The 26,944-nt window shown below is 40.5% G+C and overlaps 1 protein-coding gene across 2 annotated transcripts; it reads right to left on the bottom strand.

The window, feature by feature from the left end:
* Positions 1-179: 179 nt before the first annotated feature.
* On the bottom strand, positions 180-25,880 carry CLCC1 (chloride channel CLIC like 1). 2 transcript variants are annotated; one of them, XM_082832721.1, is made up of 11 exons: positions 25,795-25,880; positions 14,351-14,491; positions 13,848-13,949; positions 11,585-11,692; positions 8,771-8,992; positions 8,365-8,505; positions 6,907-7,000; positions 5,551-5,648; positions 5,122-5,268; positions 3,167-3,508; positions 180-1,709 (listed from the first exon to the last, which is right to left on the bottom strand). In XM_082832721.1, the coding sequence occupies exons 2-11, from the start codon at positions 14,477-14,479 to the stop codon at positions 1,494-1,496; spliced, it is 1,599 nt and encodes a 532-aa protein (XP_082688847.1). In that variant the 5' UTR covers positions 14,480-14,491; positions 25,795-25,880; the 3' UTR covers positions 180-1,493. The 2 variants fall into 2 exon arrangements, with proteins under 2 accessions (XP_082688847.1, XP_082688848.1); XM_082832722.1 differs by having other exon boundaries at positions 25,859-25,871.
* Positions 25,881-26,944: the final 1,064 nt, after the last annotated feature.

The raw sequence follows: 26,944 nt of genomic DNA, 5'->3' as shown, positions 1-26,944 counted from the left end.
GGTGGCGCAGTAGTTGAGAGTCTGCCTGCCGATGCAGGGGACACGGGTTCGTGCCCCGGTCCGGGAAGATCCCACATGCCACAGAGCGGCTGGGCCCGTGAGCCATGGCCACTGAGACTGCGAGTCCGGAGCCTGTGCTCCGCGACGGGAAAGGCCACAGCAATGAGAGGCCCGCGTACTGCAAAAAAAAAAAAAAAAAAAAAAAAAAAAGCAAATGCTTTAAATACATCTTTTTTTCTGAAAGAAATGCCTGCATGAAAATTTTAAGACCATTCCTGACTACTATCATTTTTAGTAAGCAGCTGAATATAAATTGTAGTGTGAAGGTTAAGATAAAGGATACCCGAATATGTGTAATATATGTGCTTCCTAGTTAGATCTTGTGCAAAATTTATAAATTCCTTTTTTAGAAAGTTTAAAATGAAGAATAGTTTAAAAATCAGAATAACTAATTTGAAATGTTGATTATATCACCTGTCTAGGGTTAAAAAAACCATCCTACTCTGTTTTCCTTATTGTGGTATTTATTCCTCTCTTTGTATAGATCTCTAAAAATTAGAACTTCATATGGCTTGGACAATATGGTTTACTGTAATATAAATAAGATATAGTAATATCTAACAATCACAACTGCTGGGATTCTGAGTAGCAAGGAAAACAGGTCTTATAAAGCCTGTGTACTTCATCTGCTGGGGAAATAAAGCCATTCTCAAAGGATGTAAAACTGAGATTGCTGACTTAACAAGCTATGTAATCTAAATTCCCCTGACAATCTTCAGTTCTGTCTTAGCTAAGGATAAAGTAAAGGGGGTGATAAGGAAGCAGGCCCAGTAATAGCGGTAAGAGTTGAGAGATGAAGGCTGATCTGCAGGCAGCCTACACGAGGCAGACTGACACTGGTGATGCAGACTCCGTGGCTGCACTAAAATGCTGAAGTGAATGAAGAGGGTAAGCATGACTACAGTGACTTTCCTTAAATGTTGGTTTTGAGTACCTACCACGTGAAATATTCTGAGTCCAGTGCACAACAAATAATTCTGTTAACTAAAGTAGGTATCACAGGACTTCGACGAGGCAACACACACTTTGGTGAGTTGGTTCCTATATATGCCTGTAAACAACAGAACTTCTTTTTCAATGTCCCCTAATTCAGACTGGCCTCTTTGATTATTCAAAATCATTAATGCTTGCCATATGTCATCTATGAGATCCTGTTCCAGAATTAACACTTCAAAACTTTATAGGATGCATCTTAATATCAAAGAAAGATGAAATTAAACAGAGATACATGTGTGCTTGTTAATTCTGATTATGAGTAAAAATACTGATGTTTAAGTTGGCACCTGTGTAGTAAATAACAGAATATTTGTAGAGAAGAAGAAATAGCTGTGAGGAGTATACTTTACAAAACTCAAAGATGACCTCAGAGCTGTGGTCCATGTCTGTGTTCCTCTAGCCACATGGGCTGCAGTCTGGATCCCCTCCACACACCCTCACTGCAGTGCCGGGCTGGACGTGCTGCCTTCCTCTGGGCCGCCTGTGGCGTCAGTCCTGAGCTGGGCCTTTTCCACTGCAGGGGAACCTTCCACACACTCTGGTATCTTTTGGCCAGAGACAGGCTTAGCAGACTGGCTGCTTTCAGTCAGTGTGCTTTCTCCTGAGATTCCACCAATTTCTTTGGGCTTTGTATCCAAAATAGGTGATTTATGCTACAAAGTAGAGAATTACAGTGTTTTAATTGTTTAATTAACATAATGTGAAAGTTCGTAATAAACATGTTCCACAAGTTCCCACACAAATCTGTTATAGCAAACGTTGAACTCTTTCAAGTCCTGGTTCCAGTGCTGGATTGTAATTATATAAATGTTATTAAGCCTCACAGAACTGTACATGGAGGAATGGGAAACTCAGGATATGCCAGGTGGTCTAGTGATGCAGCTTAAGGAAGGGTCAGGAAGACTGGTGACCAGTACTGCTAACTCCTCTTGCTAGGGAGAATAATTCATTCAACAAATATTTACTGAGCATACATTAAGTTCGAGGTGCTGGGGATACAAGACAACAAACAGACAAAAACCCCTGCCCTCCCTGGAATTTACATTTAAGCTGGGGAGAGAATCAGGCAATAACTTAACAAAGTATCATGCTGGGGGTGGGAGGGTTGGATAGCTGTTTAAATCAGGGCGGTCTGAAAAGATGACATGAGCAAAGGCTTGAAGAAATGAACCTTATGAATATATTGGGAACAGCATTCTAGATAGTGAACAGCAAGTACAAAGGCTTGAGTTCAAGGAATAGGCAGGAGGCCCTTGGGGCTGAAGGAGGATGAGGGTGGAGGGGGCGCAGGAGGAGAGAGCAGCGTGGTAACAGAGGTGGGAAGCCCTAGGCCATCTTGATATCTTTGGCTTTCCCTTCAAGTGAGCCCGGAACTCACTGGAGGATTTTTGAGATGAGTGACAGATAACCATTAACTATTAAAGCTGAAAGGAACATCTTAATTTTCTAGACGCAGGCAGATATGTTCTTCTAAGGAACTCCATGGGAAGGGATTCTACAATTTCCTAGATTCTACTGCGCTTCTTACTATTTCTCAAAGGTTTGCGTCTGCAACCTAAACTTTGCAAATGACAATACAAAGTCCTCTCTCAAACAGAAATGGAAATGTCCCTTTAAATGGCCAATAATGGTGGAAAAGAGGCCTCACCATTCCACAGGTAAAAAGTATAGTCTAGCCAGCCAACGATATAAAAGATTTGGGAAAGCGAGGTTTTTGGTCCTTTCCCAGCTCACTCTTCATCTACCTAAGGCTTCAGGGCTCTCCTGCGGTTGGCTCCCTAAGGCTCCAGGCCTTCAGTGAGGACTTCTCTCTGATCTCTTCAAAGGTAGAAATTTCAGTCATGCTCACTTGTTGGTTTCCTATGAAATGTCATTATGAATTACCATCTGTTCCAACAAATTACTGTTAAATACTATTTAACATAAAAATTAAATCTCATTTCTTCTGAGGAGGCTGGACTAACTTTCAACCAGAAAGGGGGAGAGTGAATAATTATTATCACTGGTGATATAATTAACCATGAAAAGTAAAAGCACTTAACCAAAAGCACTATAGGAAGCACTTACACCTAGTATGAAGGGACAGCGAAATAAACAGTTGCTGACTTACACTGGGTACCACCTTGGGATGCTCTCTCGCCTCTGCGTCTGGTAAATCAAATGCCGGAAGCACTTCAAGGCTCTTGTTGCCAGTCTGAAATCTCAAGTCAACATCTCTCTTTCTCAAAACATCTCTTCTACCCTCACATGTTTTGTCATTAGGGCCTTGCTCAATGGGGCCAATTTGGCCCCTGTAATAGAAATCTGCATCACCTGCTCCACCATGGGGTCTATAATCAATTTCCTGCTGCCATCTTCTTTCACCTGGCTGAAGTGCCTGGGGTGGTTCTCTTTCAGGGCCACCCACATGTCTCAGCATACCAACTGATTTTCCAGCACCATAGGAGAAACTCTAGAAGGAAAAGAAATACATATTCCTGAGTACTTAATGGCTGACTTACAACGAAATTTTGAGGTGCTTTCCACGGTGCCAACAAAATTTCATAACTTGTGGCATTTATAGACATAAACATCTTAATTTCACTGGATTTTCTCTAGATTAATACAGGGCCAGAGTAGCCAATAAAATGTGAGAAATAGCCAAGTATTAAGCAGACATTTCAATCAGCTGGACACATTTTTATTGAATTATAACAGCAGTTAGGCTAAAGCCTAGAAATTTAAAAGGTATTAATTGTCTGATCATTGCTCATGTGTTGTCTACATTCACACGCATCATATAAGGCAAATGCTGAAAATTAAATTTGTACACCATTATGTAAATATTCTCCTGTAGGTTTATTTTTTACAAACTCGCTTTAGCTACAGCTAAAATTCAACAGGTTTTGAGTCACACCCCAAGGGAAAAACTAGGCAGCAGTTCTCAAAGTGTGGCCCAGGGACCCCTCAGGGGATCTCTGAGACTCTCAGGAATCTGTGAGGTCAAAAGTTTTCATAATACAAAGACATTAGTCTTCTTCACTCTCCTCTTGTACAGCAGAGTCTTGTGGGGCTACAGTGACTGCCTCACTCTGATGGCTCATGCACTGTGTGCTTGTGTATACTTGTATTTTAAAAATTTCTGGTAAATATCAATAAATAAACCTCCCACAAACAAGTGCTCTTTGTGGTGTTCAATTCTGAAGAATACAGAAGGGTCCTGAGAACAAAAAGTTTGAAAACCACTGTACTGGAGATACTACTCTTCGAAGACAGAGCAGCAAAAGGCCTTTTCTTAGGCAGCAGATGAAGCAACAAGCGATGAAGGGGTTTTGCTTATAATTTCAGTCTTAGAGACTAAACTACTACTATACAACTAATGTCACCTAACAAAACCATATCCCTAAACCAATGAATCCTAATCACAAGCCAAAAAACAAAACAAGAATAATTTTTAAGTAAATAGATCATAGTGAATTTTGTATCCTTAAGGGAAGACAATTCTTTAATAATTTCCCCAGGCACATCTGAGTTCTTTGCATTTTGTTTTATGAGACAACTGCTTTATTAGGGTAAGGGCTGAAAATCAACCAAAAAAAGAGCTGAAGAGACCATGGATGACTGACAAGTAATACTGTAATATTCCTTAATAAATGTCTGCTCCTGGATCCCCCAAATTGTTTCTTAGTACACCCACCTCTTTCTACATCCCTTTCTGATGCTATGTTAAACCCACTGTTCTTCTGTTCTCAGTGCGGCAAAAATTCAGACTGAAATAAGGTCCCCTTTCTCAAAGAAGACATAACTGATATCATGTGTAGTAATTCATGAAGTTTAAAGAACAAATGTTAAAAGAGGGTATTATTCTAAATCACCGCTTTGACATCTACAATCAAACTTGAGAACCGTTTTCTTGCTTAGAGGAATGTACAAGTAAGTATAAACAAACATTTATCACTTAAAAATCATCTTTTCATACCATTAAGCATGACTTAGCCTGATTTACAACATAAAAGAAACCTAGTAATTTCAGAATTGCCTTTTTTCTGTAAATCCTGTTAATTGTTAACAGTGCTATATACTAACCAGGACAGCTAATGCCATAATTATCAGCACTGGAATCTGTAGTAACACTGGGATCTCCTTCATGAGTGCTTTAATAAATTCACCAGCTCCTTTTCCAATATGCTTCAATGGCTCCGTGACAAAGTTGGTGAATGTAACTGCTAGTGCCTACAACAAAAGATAAAAACAACTTAATTTTTTTCCTCAAAGGATTGAGGCATATAGAATAAGCCATAATCAACTGTACTGAGGCTGAAATTATGAAATTCCATACATTTAAATGTTATCATATACTTTTCATGTGAAAATCACTGTGTAATGGAAGTATTTTTTTCTAGAACAAAGGTTTATTATTAGCAAAATGATGGTAAAAAACACTAACAATTTTTAATAAATACAGAGACTTTTTACTTGCTTTGTATAAGTAATTTTCACAAAATATATTCTAACCTTTGTTGGTGGGACCAACCAAATAGGGTTGACTAATAAGAGCTCATAGTATTTTTGGCATGAGTCATCCTTATAGGTCCATGAACTTCTAAGCCATTCTATTTAGAGAAACAAAAACAGTCATTTTTTTAAAAAGTCATATTTCATTCCCAAATAAGACAATATTTTAGTTTTAACTGTCCCTCTCCCCACAACCCCCAATCAATTTTAAATTGTTTTGCAAACAGTCTCCCACTAACAGTGATTTTTAAAAATTTCATCTTATGTCCAAAATGTTTATTTTAAAAATCCATTCAAATTATACAACTCTTATACAGGTAAAATATATTTTATTAAGATTTCTAAAAGGTAAACAAAAACAGTTCTTTACACACACAAAGGAATCCAAGTAAAACTGGGGAAATCTGAGTAAGATTGGTGGCTTGTATCAAAGTCGATATCCTGGTTGTGATACTGCACTATTGTAAGTATGCAAGATGTTACCAGTGGGGGAAGTGGGTAAAGGGTACACAGGATCTCTGTTTCTTACAGCTACCTGTGAACCTACAACTATGTCCAAACAATTTCAATTAAAAATGTCAGTTCTTTACTTATTTTACAAAATAAAGTAGAACATTAGTTCTCTCACTTTTTCTAAATCAGACTCATGTACATTATGTACTAGCAAGAGCTACAGGAGGCATTTAGTTGTCCCCTGAAGCCAGGAGGCAAGGCTGGGCTGGTTTGGCTCCCATATCTTTTCAAGAAAATTAATTTTTTGGACACCTTGATTTGTTGCTGAGATTCTATTCTGGGTCAGTCATTAGAGACTTGCATTTATAAAGAGACTTTGATCATCAAACCATTCCCACTGTTAGATACCTATAACTAAAGGCAGTCAACATTAGTGAGTGTTCATAAAATTTGTAAGAAAAAGTAAAATAATTCCTAATTTTTAAAAAAAACAGTATAGTAAAGCTACAATAAGATTTCACACGTCAATATAAGGAGATTAAATCGAAGATGGAAATGAATTCATATATACATTGATTCACTTCTCTAATAAACTTCTGCTGAGGACCCAGAATGTGCTAGACACTGTGCTAAGGACTAGATGAACAAAAGTGAGTCTAATGCAGGGAGACAGATAATATAAGAGCCAGCAATATACACACTTTCTATCCCTTTCCTGTCACATTACATGAACACAGAAGTCACTGGTCTGAAACCTAAGACACTTCTTGCCTGTTCTGATACTAAAGATTCAGTCATAGAAAGCCTCCTTCTGGCATTTTATCATTTCTTTGTAATTATTAATATGTTTTTTCATTCTCAGAAATTCTACTCAAAATAAGGCCAAGGGAACCAACACCTTACCCAAGAGACTTCCAGTCCAATCCATGTTCTCAGCACACACATTGTTTAATGGCTCCATCTTGGCAACTTCAGCCTGATGCTGGGCAAAGGCTAGCTGACCAACACCAAAGGGAACCATGAAAGGCTGCTAACAATGAAGGTTACGCCTACACATCCTAAAAACCTTAGTTCAAAGTGTGTCTTCACCATTCACCCAAACCAGATTATTTAAAAATTTTTCACAGAAAAAAATATATTATTTTTTAAAAGTGGCTCTTTTCAGCTCATGGCAAAACAGTTTTAATGCAACAGGTAAAGAACTAACTACAATTGCCTTCTTTATAAAGTAATTATGAGGAGGAAGGAAAACGTTTTTACTAAAAAGATTGTTTTAAAAATTAGTTCAAATATAGCTGATATCATGCCCCCAAAGACAGCTATACATATTAAACGACTACTCATTCTCTTATACAATTCATGACAAAATGGTGTTTTGCTTTGGATGATTTTTAGCACAAATGACAAATATGCCTTTTAAAAATAAAAGCCCTGGGGGAAATCATTGAGAGAACAATTTTCAACCGAACTACCTTATTTCCTCCAATTTGTAAATACTTAGTTCTAGAAGCTATAGAACTTAGAGCTAAGGAAATATCACAGTGATTTAATCAGATGAATTCACTGAAAATAGTTGGCTACTTGACTCACCCTGCTAAAAAGGTCTAAAATTTTCCTTAAATGATTATGCTATTTTGACAGGAACAATAATGCTTCTTCAAATTTCTATATATAACGTGGTCCTGATTTTTAAAGAATTAAAAATTTGGAAAAAGTTTATAAAGAAATACTTCAAAATAGCTACAGTGATTATCTCTAGGTGGTAAAATTATAGACAATTTTATTTTATTTTTTGGCCACTGCACGCAGCTTGCGGGATCTTAGTTCCCTGACCAGGGATTGAACCCAGGCCCCCGGCAGTGAGAGTGCCGAGTTCTAACCACTGGACTGCCAGGAAATTCCCTAGACAATTTTTAAGAATTAAATTTCTCTGTATCTTTCTATCTTTCCTATCTTCTCTACCATAAATATACCACTTTTATATTCAGAAAATAAACTAATTTTAAAAAACAGTATTTTGGTATCACTTCTAGCAAACAAAAAGACATACCCCAAATTACCTACATGAGAATTTTTCAAGTGTGTCTACATAACTCTATTCTGATTTAGCTGTCCAGATGCCACCCAACATCAGGAATTGGGTTATGAAAATCAGGACTGCACATTTTTCCCCACTAACTGGTCAAGGACCCAAAACACCAGGGACACCTGAGCAGCTGCCAATTTCCTCACCATCACCACCTCCAATCACTGCCTCCTGCCCTCATCTGAGGCAAGATTATATACTAGCTCTAAATGGATTACAGTCTTTCATTATGAAGTAACGTTTGAAAATTTAAAAACCTTCTATCTATACAATACCTTATATAAATATATCCAATTCCATCCCAAACTGATGAGAAAACTGATGAATAAAACACGTCTCAACTGGGTGTACCAACGAACATATGTCCACAGCTCAGTAGCTACTAACACCACGATGCAGAGCAGACACAGAAGCATCTCAAAAACAGAAACAGAATAGAGAGAAGAGTCACCGCCAAGCCATCCTTCCCCAAAACAACACTGATCGTCAGCAAAAACAAAAGAACTGGACTTGAATACGCAAAATCATTTGTACCATTTTGCTGCATGTTCGTCAACCCAGTAACAGTGACTTAGTATGAGTTCTCAACATAATTATGATGGGGTTTTTAAAGTGTTTTAAAAAACAAAAACATGTTAAAAATAAAAACATGTTAATCATGTCCCCCTCATCCCATCTTACCATGAATACATTATATGGATCCACTCCAAAGGAATCTTCAAATCGCCACTTCCATGTTTCAAAATTATGAAACTTAAAATTAATTAAAATATCACTTAGTGCATCATCCAAGGCTCCTGGCTTCCAATCCTCTCCACTGAGAAACTTTTGTATTTCTAACAAGGTTTGTCTCTTAAGGATAATCTCGGCATCATAATGCATATCACCTTTGTTTTCATCAGGCTGAATTAAATTTGCCAAAAAAAAAACAAATAGAAAAGGAGAATTTTATCATTACTCAATGAAATATTTTAAGACAAAAGCTAATTTGGAACTAAATATATAATTAGTTCACAATATTTCACAGGTATAAAATAAGAGGAATAATATCTACCTGTCTGACTCACAGGCCAACATGAAAACCAAAGATAATAACGTGAAAAACACTTCAAAAATTATAAAACTCTATGCAAGTAACATACAGTACATTATACTAAATTACAGTTGATTCCTGCTATCTGCAGTACTTACATTCTATAAAGTCACCCTGAACACTAGTTAGCAAATACTGAACCATGGCTCCTACAGGAAATACAGGGTTAGATTCCTGCAAGCACATTTTCATCAACCAATCAATTCATAACCCTTTTATGTTACTGTTTAAAGACACCTTAATATAGGGACTTCCCTGCTGGTCCAGTGGGTAAGACTCCACGCTCCCAATGCGGACGGCCCAGGTTCAATCCCTGGTCTGGGAACTAGATCCCACATGCATGCCGCAACTAAGAACCCCGTGTGCTGCAACTAAAAAAAAAAAACCATCCCGCATGCCACAACTAAGACCCAGCGCAGCCAAAATAAATAAATATTGAAGGAAAAAAAGGAAAGAAATTAAAAATATATATAAATAAAGACACCTTAATATATATACTGTGGATCCATTAACACTGAGCTCATAGCCAACAGCACTATGACTAATGACTGAACTAAGCTTAACTAACAAGGGAATTTTCTTTAAGGCACATCTCAGCCTTCTTGTGCTTAGGAACACTAGACAGCATAACACTTGGGAGATTTTCTTTTTTTTTTTTTTCTGCAGTACGCGGGCCTATCTCACTGTTGTGGCCTCTCCCGTTGCAGAGCACAGGCTCCAGACGCGCAGGCTCAGCGGCCATGGCTCACGGGCCCAGCCGCTCCGCGGCATGTGGGATCTTCCCAGACCGGGGCACGAACCCGCGTCCCCTGCATCAGCAGGCGGACTCTCAACCACTGCACCACCAGGGAAGCCCGGGAGATTTTTAAACAGCAAAATTTTAAAAATTAAAAAATGAAAGCCCGAAAAAATAAACAGACCACATAAAAGTACTTGTTTATAACATGAGAGCTGAAAACAAGAAGGCAAAAAATGGCCTTGTTTCACCTCAGCTGAGAATGGGCTCACTGAGCAACTCAAACGTTTTGTCGCTCCGCGCATATCTGAAAGTGACCACAAAAGCAGGAGTACTGATTCTGAGGTTACAAATAAAGTTTAATATTTGAAATATTCAAAAATATGGAATCCACAAATAATGAGGATAAACTATCATTATTTTATGATTCCATTTATGACTTTCCATTTGCTGACACAGTTTTCAAATAGCCTAAAATTTGCAGTAGTACAAATAAGAAAAACAAAAAGGATCTCAAAAAGCAGCAAAATCTGGTTTCCATAAATATGCATGACAGTCACAACTATATTACTGAGAGTTCAGGTTAGCAAAATCATTATAAACATTATCTTTTCTAATAGTAAATACTGATATTTATATTAAAAAATATAAAATGAGAAAAACCAAAGTGTCATGTAATATCACAAATCATCAGTAAGTATAAAAAAGCATCCATTGATTAATATTTCTAAAAAACCAGGAACGAAATATTCCAAGCATCTCCATCTTGAGTATTTTCTGACTCTACCTGTTTCCTCATCTATAAAATAGACTCTTTTCCACCTTGCACTCAGTTATAAGACTCAAACTGAAGGGTGTACATGTGAGTACATCTGCTTTTACATCTCCAAAATAAGGTGGGATTACTATTCATCTAACACCCCCTTTTTTTAAGTTTTCTTGATGTTTCGACTCCTCAAAGTGAAAACAATGACTCTAAAAAATGGAATCTTAACATTAATCATGAACAGTATGTGCCTGATATGTAATTTCTATAAAGCAGCCTTGCCACAGTAAACAGCTAGGGGGAAAAAACTACTTAAAACACACTTTTCTTTTTCTCAATATGTAATATTACATCATCTGAATAAGAAAGTGTGGAAGTGGTAGAAAACAAGAAGTAAGGACTGGGATAGAATTTCCTTACCAAGTCATGAGTTTATTAAGTTTCTAACTGTTCAGTAAAGTTCAAATAGCAAATTTAAAACAATCTCCCTCTGGACTTCCCCTTCACCTTACAATACAGGGAGGCGTGTGTTCAATCCCTGGTTGAGGAACTAAGATCCCACATGCTGTGCAGTGCAGCCAAAATTTAAAAACAAACAAACAAACAAAAAAACTCCCTCTCCCTCCAACTCAATTAAGTGGTAGGGCAGTGCACAGAGTAAGTAAATCCCCATGAACTACAGGAAAAAGAGGGATCTGCACTGCTCACTTGCCTTCCACCAAACCACTGTAAAGCAGGCAGCTGCCTTCAATCCTGCATGACTAGGTTTTGGTAAAAGGGTGAGTCAGGTATTCTCTGTTGAAGCATAATGATGCTTTGCCACTGCTTGCTATAATGTGAAATTAATAAATAATGAAAATATCCACTACACTGATTAGTATCACAGCACCAAATACTCACAAGGCCAAGCTTTCTGGTTTCAATTAAAATCTTATTTAAGTATCTCCTAAAAACAGGATTGCTTTGACTTTCACAGTCTTTTCTCTTCTGCTTTTCACACTCATCGATCTGTAACCACAAAATAAATACAACATTAGTTAGCGTCAAAGTTTAATGTAATAAGGGTCAAGTTTCTAGCCTAGTGGCCCCATCGAGATCAAAGTAAGGAGCTCGTTATTTTTTATCAAGCTCGCATTAAAATGTAGATCTCACCTGCTTCTTGTGGGTTCTCTTTGCAAAGGGCAAGTAGGCAACAAATAAGGAACACGTGTCCCACACTGCGCCCTGACTGGCAGTTTTCTTGCTGACTTTCAGCAATTTTAAAACTGAAGATCATGGGCTTCCCTGGTGGCGCAGTGGTTGGGAGTCCGCCTGCCGATGCAGGGGACGCGGGTTCGTGCCCCGGCCTGGGAGGATCCCACATGCCGCGGAGCGGCTGAGCCCGTGAGCCATGGCCGCTGGGCCTGCGCGTCCGGAGCCTGTGCTCCGCGGCAGGAGAGACCACAACAGTGAGAGGCCCGCGTACCGCAAAAAAAAAAAAACCTGAAGATCATGAAACAAGGAAGCAGAGATGTGGACAAGCAGAACATCTGGACCAATCTGCCTCTTCCTAATTCCAAAGTAATGGTTTAACAAAGAAAGGAATGAAAGGAAAAAGGGGGGGGGAAAATAACCCAGAAAGAGAGGACAAAGAGAAACAGGGATAGCATGAAGCCGGAAAATGAAGGACACAGCAAAGATTTTCTTGAATGTGTATATTACTTTTGGCCTTTTATTCATTTTTCCTGCCAACTATCGATCACCCCCTACCATCTGTCAGGAACCATGGCTTCTCCAGAGTGTCCTACACATGGCACCCCCTCTGCACAGAGTCCTTCATTAGAACAGACTTCCTCTGAAATTAGCTCTACAAATACCACAGTGGCCTAGTCTCTGAGGGAGGGTAGTGCACATCTTACAGACATTTAGAACCTGTGAAAAAGTACTTTTTACTTGAGTGTGGACCACAAGTTGCATGGAGCACTGAAGTGGGCTTCAGATGATGAACATACAATAACTGAGCAGCACACACAGACTCAGGACAGAAAGACACTCAAGAAGTCACAGGGCAGTCTCCTCTGCTTTCAGGCAAGGTTTACAATCCCTAAGAATTTTTAGTTTCTTTTTAAGAGAAACAATTTTTTAAGAGAAATGATTTTTTAAAAACAAAGACTAAAGACTCCATTTTACCAATCATGCTGTTACAACGTTTGAACCAAAGTCACAAACAATGGAATGAAAAATTTCAGTAAAAAGGCATTTCTCCATTTCCTAACATCCAGCCAAATTAATTCACTACACCACAAAATGCAGTTAAGACTGAAGCAAATTTTATCCAAGCATTTCTTTGCTAGCACTCGGGTGAGAAAACATTCACATTTGATAAGAACCACAAGCAGCTACTTATAGATCTCGAATTCGGATATATCTGGATCTCAATTAAAAAGCCCTCCCAATCTCTCAAGCTGGAAACCTCCCTCTTTCACGCTAGCCTTCCCTATCCTTTTCCCCTCCTCCCTCAACCATCACAACTTGCTTATTCTACCACGGAAAAGTTGCATGCTTTCCTCTTCTCTTCACCCCGTCACTGCCTCAGTGTGAGCCTCCAGTGTCGCTGGACCTCTGCCATCCCCCCCATCCCAGCCCCCTCCACACTGCCACCAGCACCCTGCCTCACAACCGAGGTGGGTTCCCGCAGCATAACCTGTGTTCAAACTCCCCAGCAATCTTGACTTACTTCCTCTCTCATAAACTCTACTTCAGCCACATAAAGGACTGAATAAATGAATAGCTACCACACACTAAATTATAATAATCCCTTATATTTATAAGAGCAACTCTTATGCTTAGAAACTAGCAGTAGAGCCATTTCTTCATTTGCTATATTTGTTGTTACTATAGCCCAGCATCGCAACAGGTGATAGAGCATCACCTTGTCCCATTCCTTGTCCCAAGAAATTTTCAGTCTGGTAAAGAAATAATTACAGCATAGTGAGATGTTATTACAGCAAAATAGAAGTACTATTTTAAAAATCAAAGGCCAGAGCAACTAAAGAAAAAAAACCCATATATATGTCAATTGTAGTTTAGATAGAAACACAAATAATGTTAGCAACGACAGGAAAACAGAGAGCAATTTAACATACTATAAATAATACAAAAATCATGAATAAAAAAACCTAACCTTATAAGTTAAAGAATCAAGTCTGCTGTAACATTCTGACAATTCATCAGCATGTGATAAGTCAGGACTGACCTCTTCTTTCTCTGATATACCATACTTCACCTAAAGCAAAGGAGAGAGAGATTTTCTTTCTTTATAGTTCAGTTGTAAAAATAACCTACCGTTAATGAGACTAAAATTTTTACTTCATCATTTTATGGCTTTGCTCATTATATTCCTCAACTGTATTAAACCACCAAAAAAGTAAGAGCCTCAAATTTATACACTAGCTAAGAACTAAAATCAAATTAGTTTGCTTCTCGACGGGCTTTACATTCAAATTTGAAACAGAAATAAACAGATGAGGTTGAAATCATCTTAGACTAGGAGGCAAGAAGACATTCTGCATAATTGCTAATCATTGATATAGGATTCTCATAGCTCTGTGAAAAACAATAACAAAAGTAGACTATTTCCATCACAGGACTGATAAGGTGTTATACACACATGCATTTTTTAAATACCTGAGATTTTCTCATTGTTCCTGAAGCAGCATCATAGTTAAGCATGTCTGTGGGGTCAATCCAGTCATCCTCATGAGCATAAGCAGTTATCAGCCACAGACATTCACAAAAGAGCACAGAACACAGCATCCTGCATGAAGGCTACAAAAATTAATAGATATAGTGAAGTATGATTACTTTTGAAGGAAACTGTTTTAATAAAAACAATCCACTTCCTTCTAGTGTTAAGATAATGCTTTCTTAATAATAACTGAATTAAAAATATTCAGTTAAGTGGTATTTGCATAAAAACATATACACACATGCACACATATTCTATTCTCACTGGGACAAAAAGTATACATAAGATTTTCTAAGTGATTCAGCAATTCCACTTCTAGGTATATCTCCAAGAGAAATGAAAATATACGTCAACACAAAAACTCGTACACAAACATTTATAGTTGCATTATTCACAATAGCCAAAAAGGAGAAATAACCCAAATGTCCCTAAACTGATGAATGAGTACCATACAGTGGAATATTATTAGGCCATAAAAAGGAATGAAGTATTGATACGTGCTACAACATGGATGAATCTTGAAAACATCATGCCATGTGAAAAAAACCAGTCACCAAAAACCATATATTATATGATTCCATTGATACAAAATGTCCAGAATAGGCAAATCTATGCAGATTGGTAGGTATATAAATTTAAGGATATAATAAGGGACAGAGGGGTGGTAGTTAAATGGTACAGGGTTTCTTTTTTTTGATTGAAGTATAGTTGATTTACAATGTTGTGTTAGTTTCTGCCATACAGCAAAGTGATTCAGTTATACATATGTATATATTCCTTTTTATATTCTTTCCCATTATGGTTTATCACAGGATATTGAATATAGTTCCCTGTGCTATACAGTAGGACCTTGTTATTTATCCGTTCTATATATAATAGTTTGTGTCTGCTAACAACCCCAAACTCCTAATCCATCCCTGCCCCACCCCTTGGCAACCACAAGTCTGTTCTCTATGTCTGTGAGTTGGTACAGACTTTTTTGGGGTTTTTTTCAATTTTATTTATTTAATTTATTTATTTTACTTTTGGCTGCACTGGATCTTCGTTGCTGCGTGCGGGCTTTCTCAAGTTTTGGCGAGCAGGGGCTACTCTTCATTGTGGTGTGCGGCCTTCTCATTGTGGTGGCTTCTCTTGTTGTGGAGCACGGGCTCTAGGCGTGCGGGCTTTAGTAGCTGTGGCACGCAGGCTCAGCAGTTGTGGCTCGCGGGCTGTAGGGCACAGGCTCAGTAGTTGTGGCGCACGCGCTTAGCTGCTCCACGGCATGTGGGATCTTCTCAGACCAGGGCTCGAACCCACGTCCCGTGCATTGGCAGGCGGATTCTTAACCACTCTGCCACCAGGGAAGTCCCCAGTACACAGTTTCTGATGAAAAACTCTGATGAAAAGTTTTAGATAGTGATGAAAAACGATCTAAAATTAACTGTGGTAATGGTTGTACATATCTGTGAATATACTAAAAACTGCTGAATTGTACAATTTAAATGGGTGAATTGTATAGTATGTGAATTATTTCTCAGTAAAACTGTTTTAAAGAAAACAGGTATTTGAACCAAACCCTCCCCATCTCCCATTTTTTTTAACAAATGGGAAATTTAAAAGGTGCAAAATTAAGATTCAAATGATGTGACTGAACTCTCAAACAGAGAAAACAGCTTGCTTCATCTAAGCCTCTGCATAAACACCCTCAAATCGTATCTCAAAACACAGTATCTCCTCTATTCAAGTGTCCAACACAGTAGTCATTAGCCACATGTGGCTACTGAAACTTAAATTAATTAAGATTAAGTTACATTGAAAGTCAGTTCCTCATTCTCACTAGCTGCATTTCAAGTGCTCAGTTGTCACATACGGCTAGTGGCTACCAAACTGGACAGCGTAGATGCAGAATACTTCCACCACTGCAGAATGTTCTGTCAGACAGCCTCTCTTGTACCTACTCTGAATACGGATCAGGTAAGGGATTTCCAAGATGAGAATGCCCTGGGCCCTGCCCATAAATGGCTTACACTCTGGCTGCAGGAATAAAAGTAACTCCAGGGCTTCCCTGGTGGCGCAGTGGTTGAGAGTCCGCCTGCCGATGCAGGGGACACGGGTTCGTGCCCCGGTCCGGGAAGATCTCACATGCCGCAGAGCGGTTAGGCCCGTGAGCCATGGCCGCTGAGCCTGCGCGTCCGGAGCCTGTGCTCCGCAACGAGAGATGCCACAACAGTGAGAGGCCTGCTTACTAAAAAAAAAAAAAAAAAGTAACTCCAGGCTAAACTAAACACTCTTTTGTGTTCCTGGTGTGCTCTGTTTCTTCTTCTAGAGTATCACACACTGAAATTAACCACTTACTGGGCAGTCTCATCCCTTAGCACGGTGGCTCTCAGTCTTGGCCGTGCATTAGAATCACCTGGGAAGCTTCTTAATCCTCCAATCTTCTGGCCACATCCCAACCCAACTGAATCAGAATCTCTAGGCGAGGGACCCAGGCATTGGGATTTTTAAAGCTCCCCACCGGGTTCCATCACACAATGAAGGTAGAAAACCACTGCACTGTAACGTGAACTTTTCCAGGGAAGGTAACATCTTACTCAAGTCTAAATTCACCTTCCCAATGCCCTCTCCATCTTGCCCCCTCCATCTCTCCAAGCCCAACACTCAGCCCAGTGGCCAGCAAGTGAAAGACATTCAGCAAATGTTTGTTAAGCCGCAAATGCAAATGATCAAAGCCTCAGCAGGGATTCAAAGGGTTTTAGGGGCTCACAGGATGAAGAAGCACATATGACTGGGAGAAACTGGGAAGATTTCATGGAGGAATGGGCATGGGAAATGGACTTTGAAGTATGGGCAACATTCTAAGAGTATGAGATGAGGGAGGCAGAGACAGAGAGGAAAACGTACTCCTCAGAGACTGGAAACACGAGAATGGACATGGCGGAACACAGAGGTGGAGAGGTGGCTGAGATGACTTTGCAAAAGTAAAAACGCTTATGACTAACTTCACGGGCTAACAATAGCTTTCAAGGGTGATGGGAACTACATTTTGGGAAGATGAAACTAGCATTAAATGTACACTCAGAGAGTTCAACAAGGAGGCTTGAGTAGAAAAAGGATGTTGGTCTGAAAGAGTGATGTGGATGAGAACAGAAAGAACCCATCGGACATGTTTTAAAGATTAATTCTATAGACCTCAGCAACTGAATGCACGTAGAAGGAAAGAAAGAGAACGATGGCAGACATGACTCCAAGATTTTAAGGCCTACCAACAACAAAAATGGTGCTATCATTTTCGGAACGAGAATAAGGTTTTGGGAGAACGTTCAGCACTCTCTTGTTCAACGTTTACAAAATACCTGCTGGATACTGGGCACTGTCGTAAGTGACAGGGCTACCAGGAAACTAGACCAGCCAGGTCTTCTTTAAGAAACTTACACTCTAGTGCGGGATGACAATGGATTGGCAAAAAAAAAAAATTCAGATAGTGATAAGTCATATAAGGAAAATAAAACAAGGCAATGGTGTAGATGGATTAGGTAATGCTGGGTATTTTAGAGAAGGCCTCTGAGGAGAAGAAACATGGCCTCAAATTCTCTATCATTTCCCGCACTGAGAGATGGAGTTTGTTTCCTTTCCTCCTAAATCTGGGCTGGCCGTGTGACCAGCCAAAATACTGTGGTAGAAGTAATGCTGTGTTGGTTCTGGGCCTGGCCTAAACTATACCAGGATCAGCTGCTTCTACTTTATCACTCTGGAACACCTGCTTTTGGGACACCCTCTTGGAACTCAGCCACCACGTTTTGAGAATGCCAAGTCACCTGGAGAGACCACGTGCAGGGGCACACTGAGCTCCCAGTTGGCAGCCAACATCAACGACCAGCCATGTGGGTGAGCCTTCTAGGTGGTTCCAGTCCAATCCCTTGGTAACTGACTTGGTGATCCTGCCAACATCATGTGGAAAAAAATAACTACCCAGCTGAGCTCAGTCAAGCCCCACAAGCCACGGACTCATGAGAGATGATAAAATGGTTGTTGAAAGCCCCTAAACTTTGGGGTGGTTTGTTACACAGTGGTAGATAACCACAACATTTAAACAGAAAAAATGATAAGCTAACCTTAGGAAGATTTAGGAAAAGAAAACCCAGAGAGAGGGCATAGCAAGCATAAAGGTCCAAGCAGGGATTATGTTTGAAGCATTCAAAGAACGGGCAAGGAGGCCAGAACAACTGGGTCCTGGGAATGAGTTGGAGGGGAGAATGGGAATAGGCCACAGTAATGAGTGTGGTTTTTACTCTAAGTGTAATAGGAAGCCACCCACTAGAGAGGTTTTTTTTTTTGAACTTTTGAATTTTATTTTATTTTTTTATACAGCAGGTTCTTATTAGTTATCCATTTTATACCCATCAGTGTACACATGTCAATCCCAATCTCACAATTCATCACACCACCCCACCAGCCCCCCGCCACTTTCCCCCCTGGTGTCCATACGTTTGTTCTCTACATCTGTGTCTCCACTAGAGTTTGAGTACAGACGAGATAGAATCTGGGTTACATTCTACAATGACTGGGGCTACTATGTGGAGGCTGGAAGAGAAGAGCAAAAGCAAGAGACTAGAAAGGAGGATTTGCAGTAGTCCAGTTGAGAGATGAAGGTGGCATGAACTAAGACAGCAACAAAAGCGATGATAAATGATAAGATTTTTAAAATTTGAGGTAGACATTACCACATGTGGCGAAAACCAGCTAACAGGTCACCAAGCACATTCCATCTTCTTCCTTCTGGACACATGGTAACTACACATCCCAGCCCGTCCTCCAGTTAAGTATGTGACAATTAAGTCCTGGCCAGCGCAAAAGCAGTGCAAGGATATGCAACACATCCATGAAAGCCTCCCACACGTGACCCTCCATCAGCTGGCCCCCTCGACCATCAGGGAATGGGGAAGGCACTGAGCCCTAGAGGAGGGCAGCCAAACTAAAGGAGTTGGGACCCTAAATGACCACATGCAAGGCCACCTACTACGTGGGAACATGTTTTTTGACTTTCATGTGCACAAAAATACATTTCTTTTATGGTAAGCCCTGAGATTTGGGGGTTTGTTTTTTTAACACCATCTTGTGCTACCCTAACTAATCCAGAAATACACTGCAGAAATTGCTGGTAAATTGGACGTAAGAAGTAAGGACAAGAAAAGATTCAGGATGACATCAAGGTTTGTGACCACGGCAACTGGGAGAATGGGAAAGACTGAGGGACACTCAGGTGAGCAGATACCAAGTTCTGACATACCAAGAGCTCTGTTTTAGACACCGTACATTTCAGATGCCTACTAATATCAAAGTGGAGATGTCTAATACACAGTATGGAGCTAAGGAGAGGAGTGGGGCTACAGAAACACAGTTGGGAGCCATCAGGTTGTAGATGAGGTTTAAAGCCACAGACTGGATAAGATCACCATAAGATCCATTAAGAAGATAAAAGACTGAGTCCTAGGGCATGCCAACACTTGGAGGTCAGAAAGAAGAGGGGGAACTGACGAGACACTGTCAGTGAGTACTAGTAAGGCAGGAAGAAAACCAGGAGAGGCTGGTATTCCAGAAGCCATGTGAAGAAAGAAGGGAACAGATAACTGTATCAAATGCTGCTGAAAGATCAGGTGATCAGAGGGCAGCAAACTGACCACTGGATTTGGTATAGCAGTTTTTAACAAAGTGTTAGGGACAAGAGCCTGACAGGAATAAAGGAAGAATTCAGGTAAAGGTTTGGGGTTAAGATGACATAGTAACTCCTTGCTCCAAAGCACTCCCCGGACTCCTACTTCTGGCCAAGATGGAGTAACAGGGACCAGATTTACCTTCCTGCCTGAACAACCAAGAAAGAACCCTGCATAAAATATGTGAGATGGGCTTCCCTGGTGGCACAGTGGTTGAGAGTCCGTCTGCCGATGCAGGGGACACGGGTTCGTGCCCCGGTCTGGGAAGATCCTCACGAGCAGCTGGGCCCGTGAGCCATGGCCACTGAGCCTGCACGTCCGGAGCCTGTGTTCCGCAACGGGAGAGGCCACAACAGTGAGAGGCCCACATACAGCAAAAAAAAAAAAAAAAAAAAAAAAGAGATGGTTTTCAAGAAACTGGACACCAGGCAAGAAAGAATGGTGGTCCTTGAAAGATGGGAAACAAACATGGACAGCCCTTCCACTGCCCCAGGCTACTGTCTTAAGTAACCATGGGCACCCAGAGGGGAAATTCAGGGAGAGCCCAGGAGCTGGGATCCTTGAGGAGATGGAGTTGAGTCTGGAGAAATCAAGGCAGCTGGAGTTCAGGAGGGAAATTTGCATAGAGACAGACCTGCAGAGGTCTGCAGAGGGTCCCTGTTACTCCATCTTGGCCCCAGCTCCTTCAAAAACCCTTGAAATTTCCTGAGTGATAGGACTGTCTGTTATGCTAATGAAGTGCCTCATGGTGGGCTCCTAGATAGCTTCAGGTTGGGGAACGGTCATCCAAAAGACCAAGCACATGATTAGAGGGTTGGAACTTTCAGCCATCCAACCTCTGGGGATGAGAGGGCAGCTGGAGACTGAATTCAATCATGTGGTCAATGAATCAATCATGCCTACAGACTGAAACACTGATAAAAACTCTGGACACTGAGGCTCAGAGGAGCTCTCTGGCTGGTGACACAGTGATGTGCTGAGATGGTGACACACCTGGATTCCATGAGGACACAAAAGCTCTGCATTCTCCCCCACAGACTTTGCCCTATGTGTCTCTTCATTTGGCTGATCTTCATCTATACCTTTATAATAAAACCATTAACTGTAGAACTTTCAGTGAGTGGTTCTAGTGAATTACCCAATCTGATGGGGTAATGGGAAGCCCTCAATCTACAGCCAGTTGGTCAGAAGTACAGGGGGCCCCCAAGACATGCATCTGATGTGGGGAAAGTCTTGTAAAGGACTTTGCCCTTAACTTGTGGGGTGTGCAGTAACTGGATAGTTAGGGTCAGAATTGAACTGAATTGGAGGACACAGTGTGTATCAGAGGAATTGGTATGAGAACAGACTCCCTTGAATATTCAGCATCACACTGATCAGTGCACACACAGGAGGAAAGTACCTGAGGCCTGAGAAAGAATCACGGAGAAGATTCAATTCAAAAACAGAGTAAAAATTAATAAATTAGAAAACATGTAATAGAGAAGATAACAAAACCAAAACTTGGTTCTTTGAAATGATGAATAAAATTGATAAACCTATAGTAAGATTAATGAAGAAAAAAAGAAGGCCCCCAAAACCAATATCAAGAAACAGGTTAAATCCATTCATGATTAAAACAAAACACTTAGCAAACCAGGAATAAAAGAAAACTTTGTCAGAGTACTACAGCAAGCATCACACTTGGTGGTAAATATTGAAACCCTTCCCTCTGAGATCAAGAATGAGACAAGGGAGAAGGTACTGGAGGGCTTCTGAGACGATGGCAATGTTCTACTCCTTAACCTGGATGGTAGTTACATAGGTGCTTGCTTTTTAATAATTTGCTAAGGTGAACATTTGTATTTTACACACTTTTCTGTATGTATATTTCACATTTTACAAAAGGTTTTTTTCCCCCCATGGGAAAGACTAATTAAGATATAGTTATGCTTATTTGCAAGGCAGAAATAGAGACACAGATGTAGAGAACAAACTTATGGATACCAAGGGGGGGAAACAGGGGTAGGATGAATTGGGAGATGGGGACATATATACACTACTATGTATAAAATAGATAACAAAAACCTATTGTATAGCACAGGGAACTCTACTCAGTGCTCTGTGGTGACCTAAACGGGAAGGAAATCTAAAAGAGAGGGGATATATGTATACACATAACTGATTCGCTTTGCTGTACAGCAGAAACTAACACAACATTGTAAAGCAACTATACTCCAATGAAAATTAATTTTAAAAAAGTATTGTTACAGTCTAAACTGCATCCCTCCACCAAATTCATATGTTGAAGTGCTAACCCCCAGCTCTTCAGAATACTGTATTTAAAGGCAGGATCTCTAAACAAGTAATTAAGTTAAAAATGAGGTCACTAGCCCTAATCCAATATTACTCATGTCCTTATAAGCAGAAATTTGGACACAGGTCAGAGGGAAGATGATGTGAAGACAAAGGGAGAAGACGGCCACCTGCAGAGAGGTCACAGAGAAACCCACCCTGCTGACACCTTGATCTTGAACTTCCAGCCTCCAGAACTGTGAGAAAATTAATTTCTGCTGTCTAAGCTGCCCAGTCTGTGGTACTTCGTCAAGGTAGCCCTAGCAAACTAATACAAATTTCTTTAGACATTAAAAAAAACTAATAAAGTCTACAACCCACAGACTCTTGATATGTTAAAGAAGTTTAACCTCAATGAGGAAAGGTGTGAATAAAAGAAACAACAACGAGCATAGGAACTGATCAAGCATATCGATAAATTTAGTAAACAACTGATAGTTTTTTTAAAAAACCTAACTTTCTATGTTTAAAAATGTAAAGCCAAAATACTAGATAACAATAATGATGGGAAAGGCATCCTAAAATCCCTGTCACGCTCCAGAGATGCTTAGAAATACTGGATAACTGTATTACTTTACTGGGGAAAAAAAAAAGAGTTAAGCTAAGGAATAAAGCCTTGAGAAGACCCAAATACAAAAGGAGAGTAAAGACTAATGAGAGTAATAGAAGGCAAGCTAAAAACATGCAGTGTTTTATGCAAGAGGGGCTTAATTTGAAGGAGGTATTAGTCAACTATATTAAATACTTCAGAGAAAATGAGAAAAATAAAGTTTGAAAAAAGCCATTGGATTGGTTAATTAGCTGGTTATCTGTGAACTGACTTTCACAGAATGACAGGGAGAAGCCTAATTCTAAGCAGTTAAGAACTAAGAAGGTGAATAGAGAACAGACTTGTGGCTGCCAAGGGGGAGTGGGTTGGGGGAGGGATGGAGTGGGATGGTGGGGTTAGCAGATGTAAGTTATTATACACGGACTGGATAAACACCAAGGTACTACTCTATAGCACAGAGAACTGTATTCAGTATCCTATGATAAACCATGATGGTAAAGAATATAAAAGAAGAATGTATATATATATGTATAACTGAATCACTCTGCTGTACAGCAGAAATTAACACAACATTGTAAATCAACTCTACTTCAATGAAAACAAAAAAAAAAAGAATTAAGGAATTCCCTGGCGGTCCAGTGGTTAGGACTCCGCACTTTTTCACTGTGTGGGCCCGGGTTCAATCCCTGGTCCGGAACTAAGATCCTGTAAGCCGCATGGCACGGCCAAAAAAAAAAAAAAAAAAAAAGAACTAAATAGGTGACAAGGGGAGTGTCTGAACTGAGCAGAGACTAGGAAAAGATGGCAGTGTCTAATATCAAGGCTACAGTTAAGGCTTTTCATAGGCAACAAAGTTTTACATGACTTCATCAATAGAAATGAATGAGGAAGGATGGAAATAAAGGTTCTAAAGCAAAAAGAAGAGAAGCTCAAAATTCACATTACTGTTCGTATCAAGAGGATACTGAAAACGTCCATTGGAAAGCCCAGAGTGTCCCTGTGCACGCAGAGGCTGGGATGGAGAATGGAGATGTGGAAAAACAGCACTAAAGGGAGCGTTCCACAAAGGGAGATGAATCAAAACGCCTGTCAAGCAGCTGAGTTTTGACTATGACCCCCACAAAGTCATGCTATTGGCAACTATGCTATTTTCTCCAATAATGATCAGCAGATCCAGGGATAGGGTTTAGCAATGCAGAAATGATGGAAGACCAGGAGGTGATGCAGAATAGTGAAATCAGCTGCAAAGTCAGGGCCTCCTGCCAAATCCCTGTGGTCACTGATTTCTCCTTGAGAAATCCTTCAGATAATCTCACACTTCCTCCAAACAAAGCCACATCTAAACCTGGTGGAGATCTTGTTAAGAAACAGATTCTGATTGAGTAAATCTGAGGTGGGCCTGAGATTCTGCATTTCTAACAAGCTCCTAGTGATGGCAGAGACACTGGCCCACAGACCACACTCTGAGTAGCAAAATATTAAGGAAAAGTAACCATCCTATGTTGGTGTAATTCAGTGGTGGCACGTGTTATTCTACCATTTGTCAGTAATAGTCTCTCTCCCTTAGTTCTATTTTTTAAAAATTTTTTCATCTATGTGTCTTTGACACTAATAATGTCAAAATTATTATATAATAATAGTAAGTATTTGATTACTATGTGGGAAAATCTGTTACGTGCATTCATTCATTTAATCCTCACAAGAACTCTTAGAAGTAGTACTATTATTATCTTCATTTTATAGATTAGAAAAACAAGTAACTTGCCCAAGACCACTCAGCTATTAGGTGGTCAAACCCAGACTGGCTCTACCTAAAACTGCCTCTCCAGGGCAAGATGCTAGTGGCATCTTCTGAGAAGATGGAGAGGAGGAACTGCGGGATCCCCACCTCCACAAAGCAGGAAATACGGAGAGTGGACTTTAACAGGCGTTACTAGACTGTACAGCTACCAACAAAGACAGAGCTCTCCAAGGAAACTGCCAGCCACTGAGTGGAAATCGGCACAAAGGAGACACACCTGATTTCAATGAATTTACACGTGAAATGAGTAAGACAAAGCTAACTTGGGTATTAGAGTCAACTTCTGTATTAACCTAGAAGTAGCCTGGCATAAAAGTCAGGGTCTTGCAATTTAGTTCGTGTGCGTTGTGCAGTTTCCCGGAACTGTGGTTCTCAAACTTGAAAATATGCATTTCTAAAGGTCCCTCGATGACTACGATGATGATGCCAGTAACGGTGATAAGCTAGTCTGGGGACCACACCTTCATAACCACCATCATAGTGAAAATCGTCATTGTTTTTCACCACCCACTCATAAATATGCATCTCTATTAACATTCAAATTAATTTGGAGTTTTTGAAAACAACTACAAACAAATCCGAGCCATTCTGCTGACGGTACTTGTTCAGATTATACCTAAAGTTTTCAGAGATAACTGAAGCCAACAAAAGTCAACGTTCGCTCGCGTCTCACTTTGCCTTTCTTGCCCCTTTTCCCTAGGCCGCTCTATGAATGGCGTAAAGTAAGAGCAACCGCGTGGCACCCAGAGTTAAGACCGCCAACGGGCCGGGGAGATAAGGGGGCAGGTTTCTCGCTCATCCCGGTCTGCGCCCCGCTCCTAAGTCCCCAGCAGGCCCGGGCGAGCTCGGCCCCCGCCAGCACAGAGGTCCCGGCCTCCCCTGCGTCGCCGCCCGCGGGACCCGCCCAGGCCGAACCGCAGCCTCGCCTGCCGCACAAACACACCCGACCGGGCGGACTCACGTCTCTGGTCGCCAGCCTACCGCTCCGGGAAGACAAACACCTACCCGAGAGGCTGGAGAAGATGGCGAGCCGCCCCCCGAGCCGCCGAGCACTTCAGCAGGGTCCTACCTCTCGCTCGGCCTCATCGACTCGCTCGGCCTGCAGCTGTACGTCCTTCCCGGGTGCGCAGCTGATTGGCCTGCCGAGGGGGCGGGGCCGGCCCCCGTCGGCTTGTTTTTAGGCAAGAGTTTTTTTTTACGCTCGTCAGCCGAACTCTGCAAGGGAAGGCTTACATGGAAACCAAATATATAAAACGGATACGAAGCGTATTTTCTTAGTATGGATTTATTTTATAAGTTCTAGAATGTGTAACATTTGCAGTAAAACCCGGGAATCTATTTTGAGTATAATTTTTTAAATGGGGCATAATGAAGGACAAACAGTAGTTCTAAAGTATTGGGTACTGGGGAGGGGTGGGGGAGTGCACGCTATGTGGTAGTTGGAAATAGTAAGTTTTCTTTTCATTTTATCCCTTACTGGCCTTGCAAGCTCAGAAAAATTCTCCAAAGAGGAAATAATGAGTTTTACACACTTGGAAGAAATGAGAGGTGTACGCAAAAGTTATTGGCAGCAAGTTTAAAAGTGAGTTAAAATTTGGTATATCATATAGTACACTTGAGTGTGCGTGTTGCTTATCACAATTTTTTAAAATTAAAATACACCGAACAGGGACTTCCCTGGTGGTCCAGGGGGTAAGACTCCATGCTCCCAATGCAGGGGGGCCAGATTGGATCTCTGGTCGGGGAACTAGATCCGCATGTGTGCTGCAACTGAGAGTCAGCATGCTGCAACTAAGAAAGTCCGCAGGCCATAGCTAAAAGATCCCGCATGCCACAACTAAGACCCAGAGCAACCAAAATAAATAAATAAATATTTTTTAAAAAAATACACCTGACATAAAATTTACCATCTTAACCATTTTTAAGTGTACAGATGTGTCATTAAGTACATTCATACTTGTGCAACCATCACCACCATCCATCTCCATGAATCTTTTCATCCTGCAAAACTGAAACTCTGTACACCTTAAACAGTTCATCATTTCCTCCCTGCCCCAGCCACCTGCAATCACCAAAGATACTCTATAACTTCGTACCTCTATAACTCTGACTGCTCTAGGGTACCTCATACAAGTGGAATCATACAATATTTGTC

The sequence above is a fragment of the Leucopleurus acutus genome (genome assembly GCF_964270905.1).
Source record: "Leucopleurus acutus genome assembly, chromosome: 2".
In the NCBI taxonomy this organism is placed as follows: Eukaryota; Metazoa; Chordata; class Mammalia; order Artiodactyla; family Delphinidae; genus Leucopleurus; species Leucopleurus acutus.
Note: the sequence above shows the minus strand (reverse complement) of the source record. Positions and strands in the feature narration are given on the sequence as shown.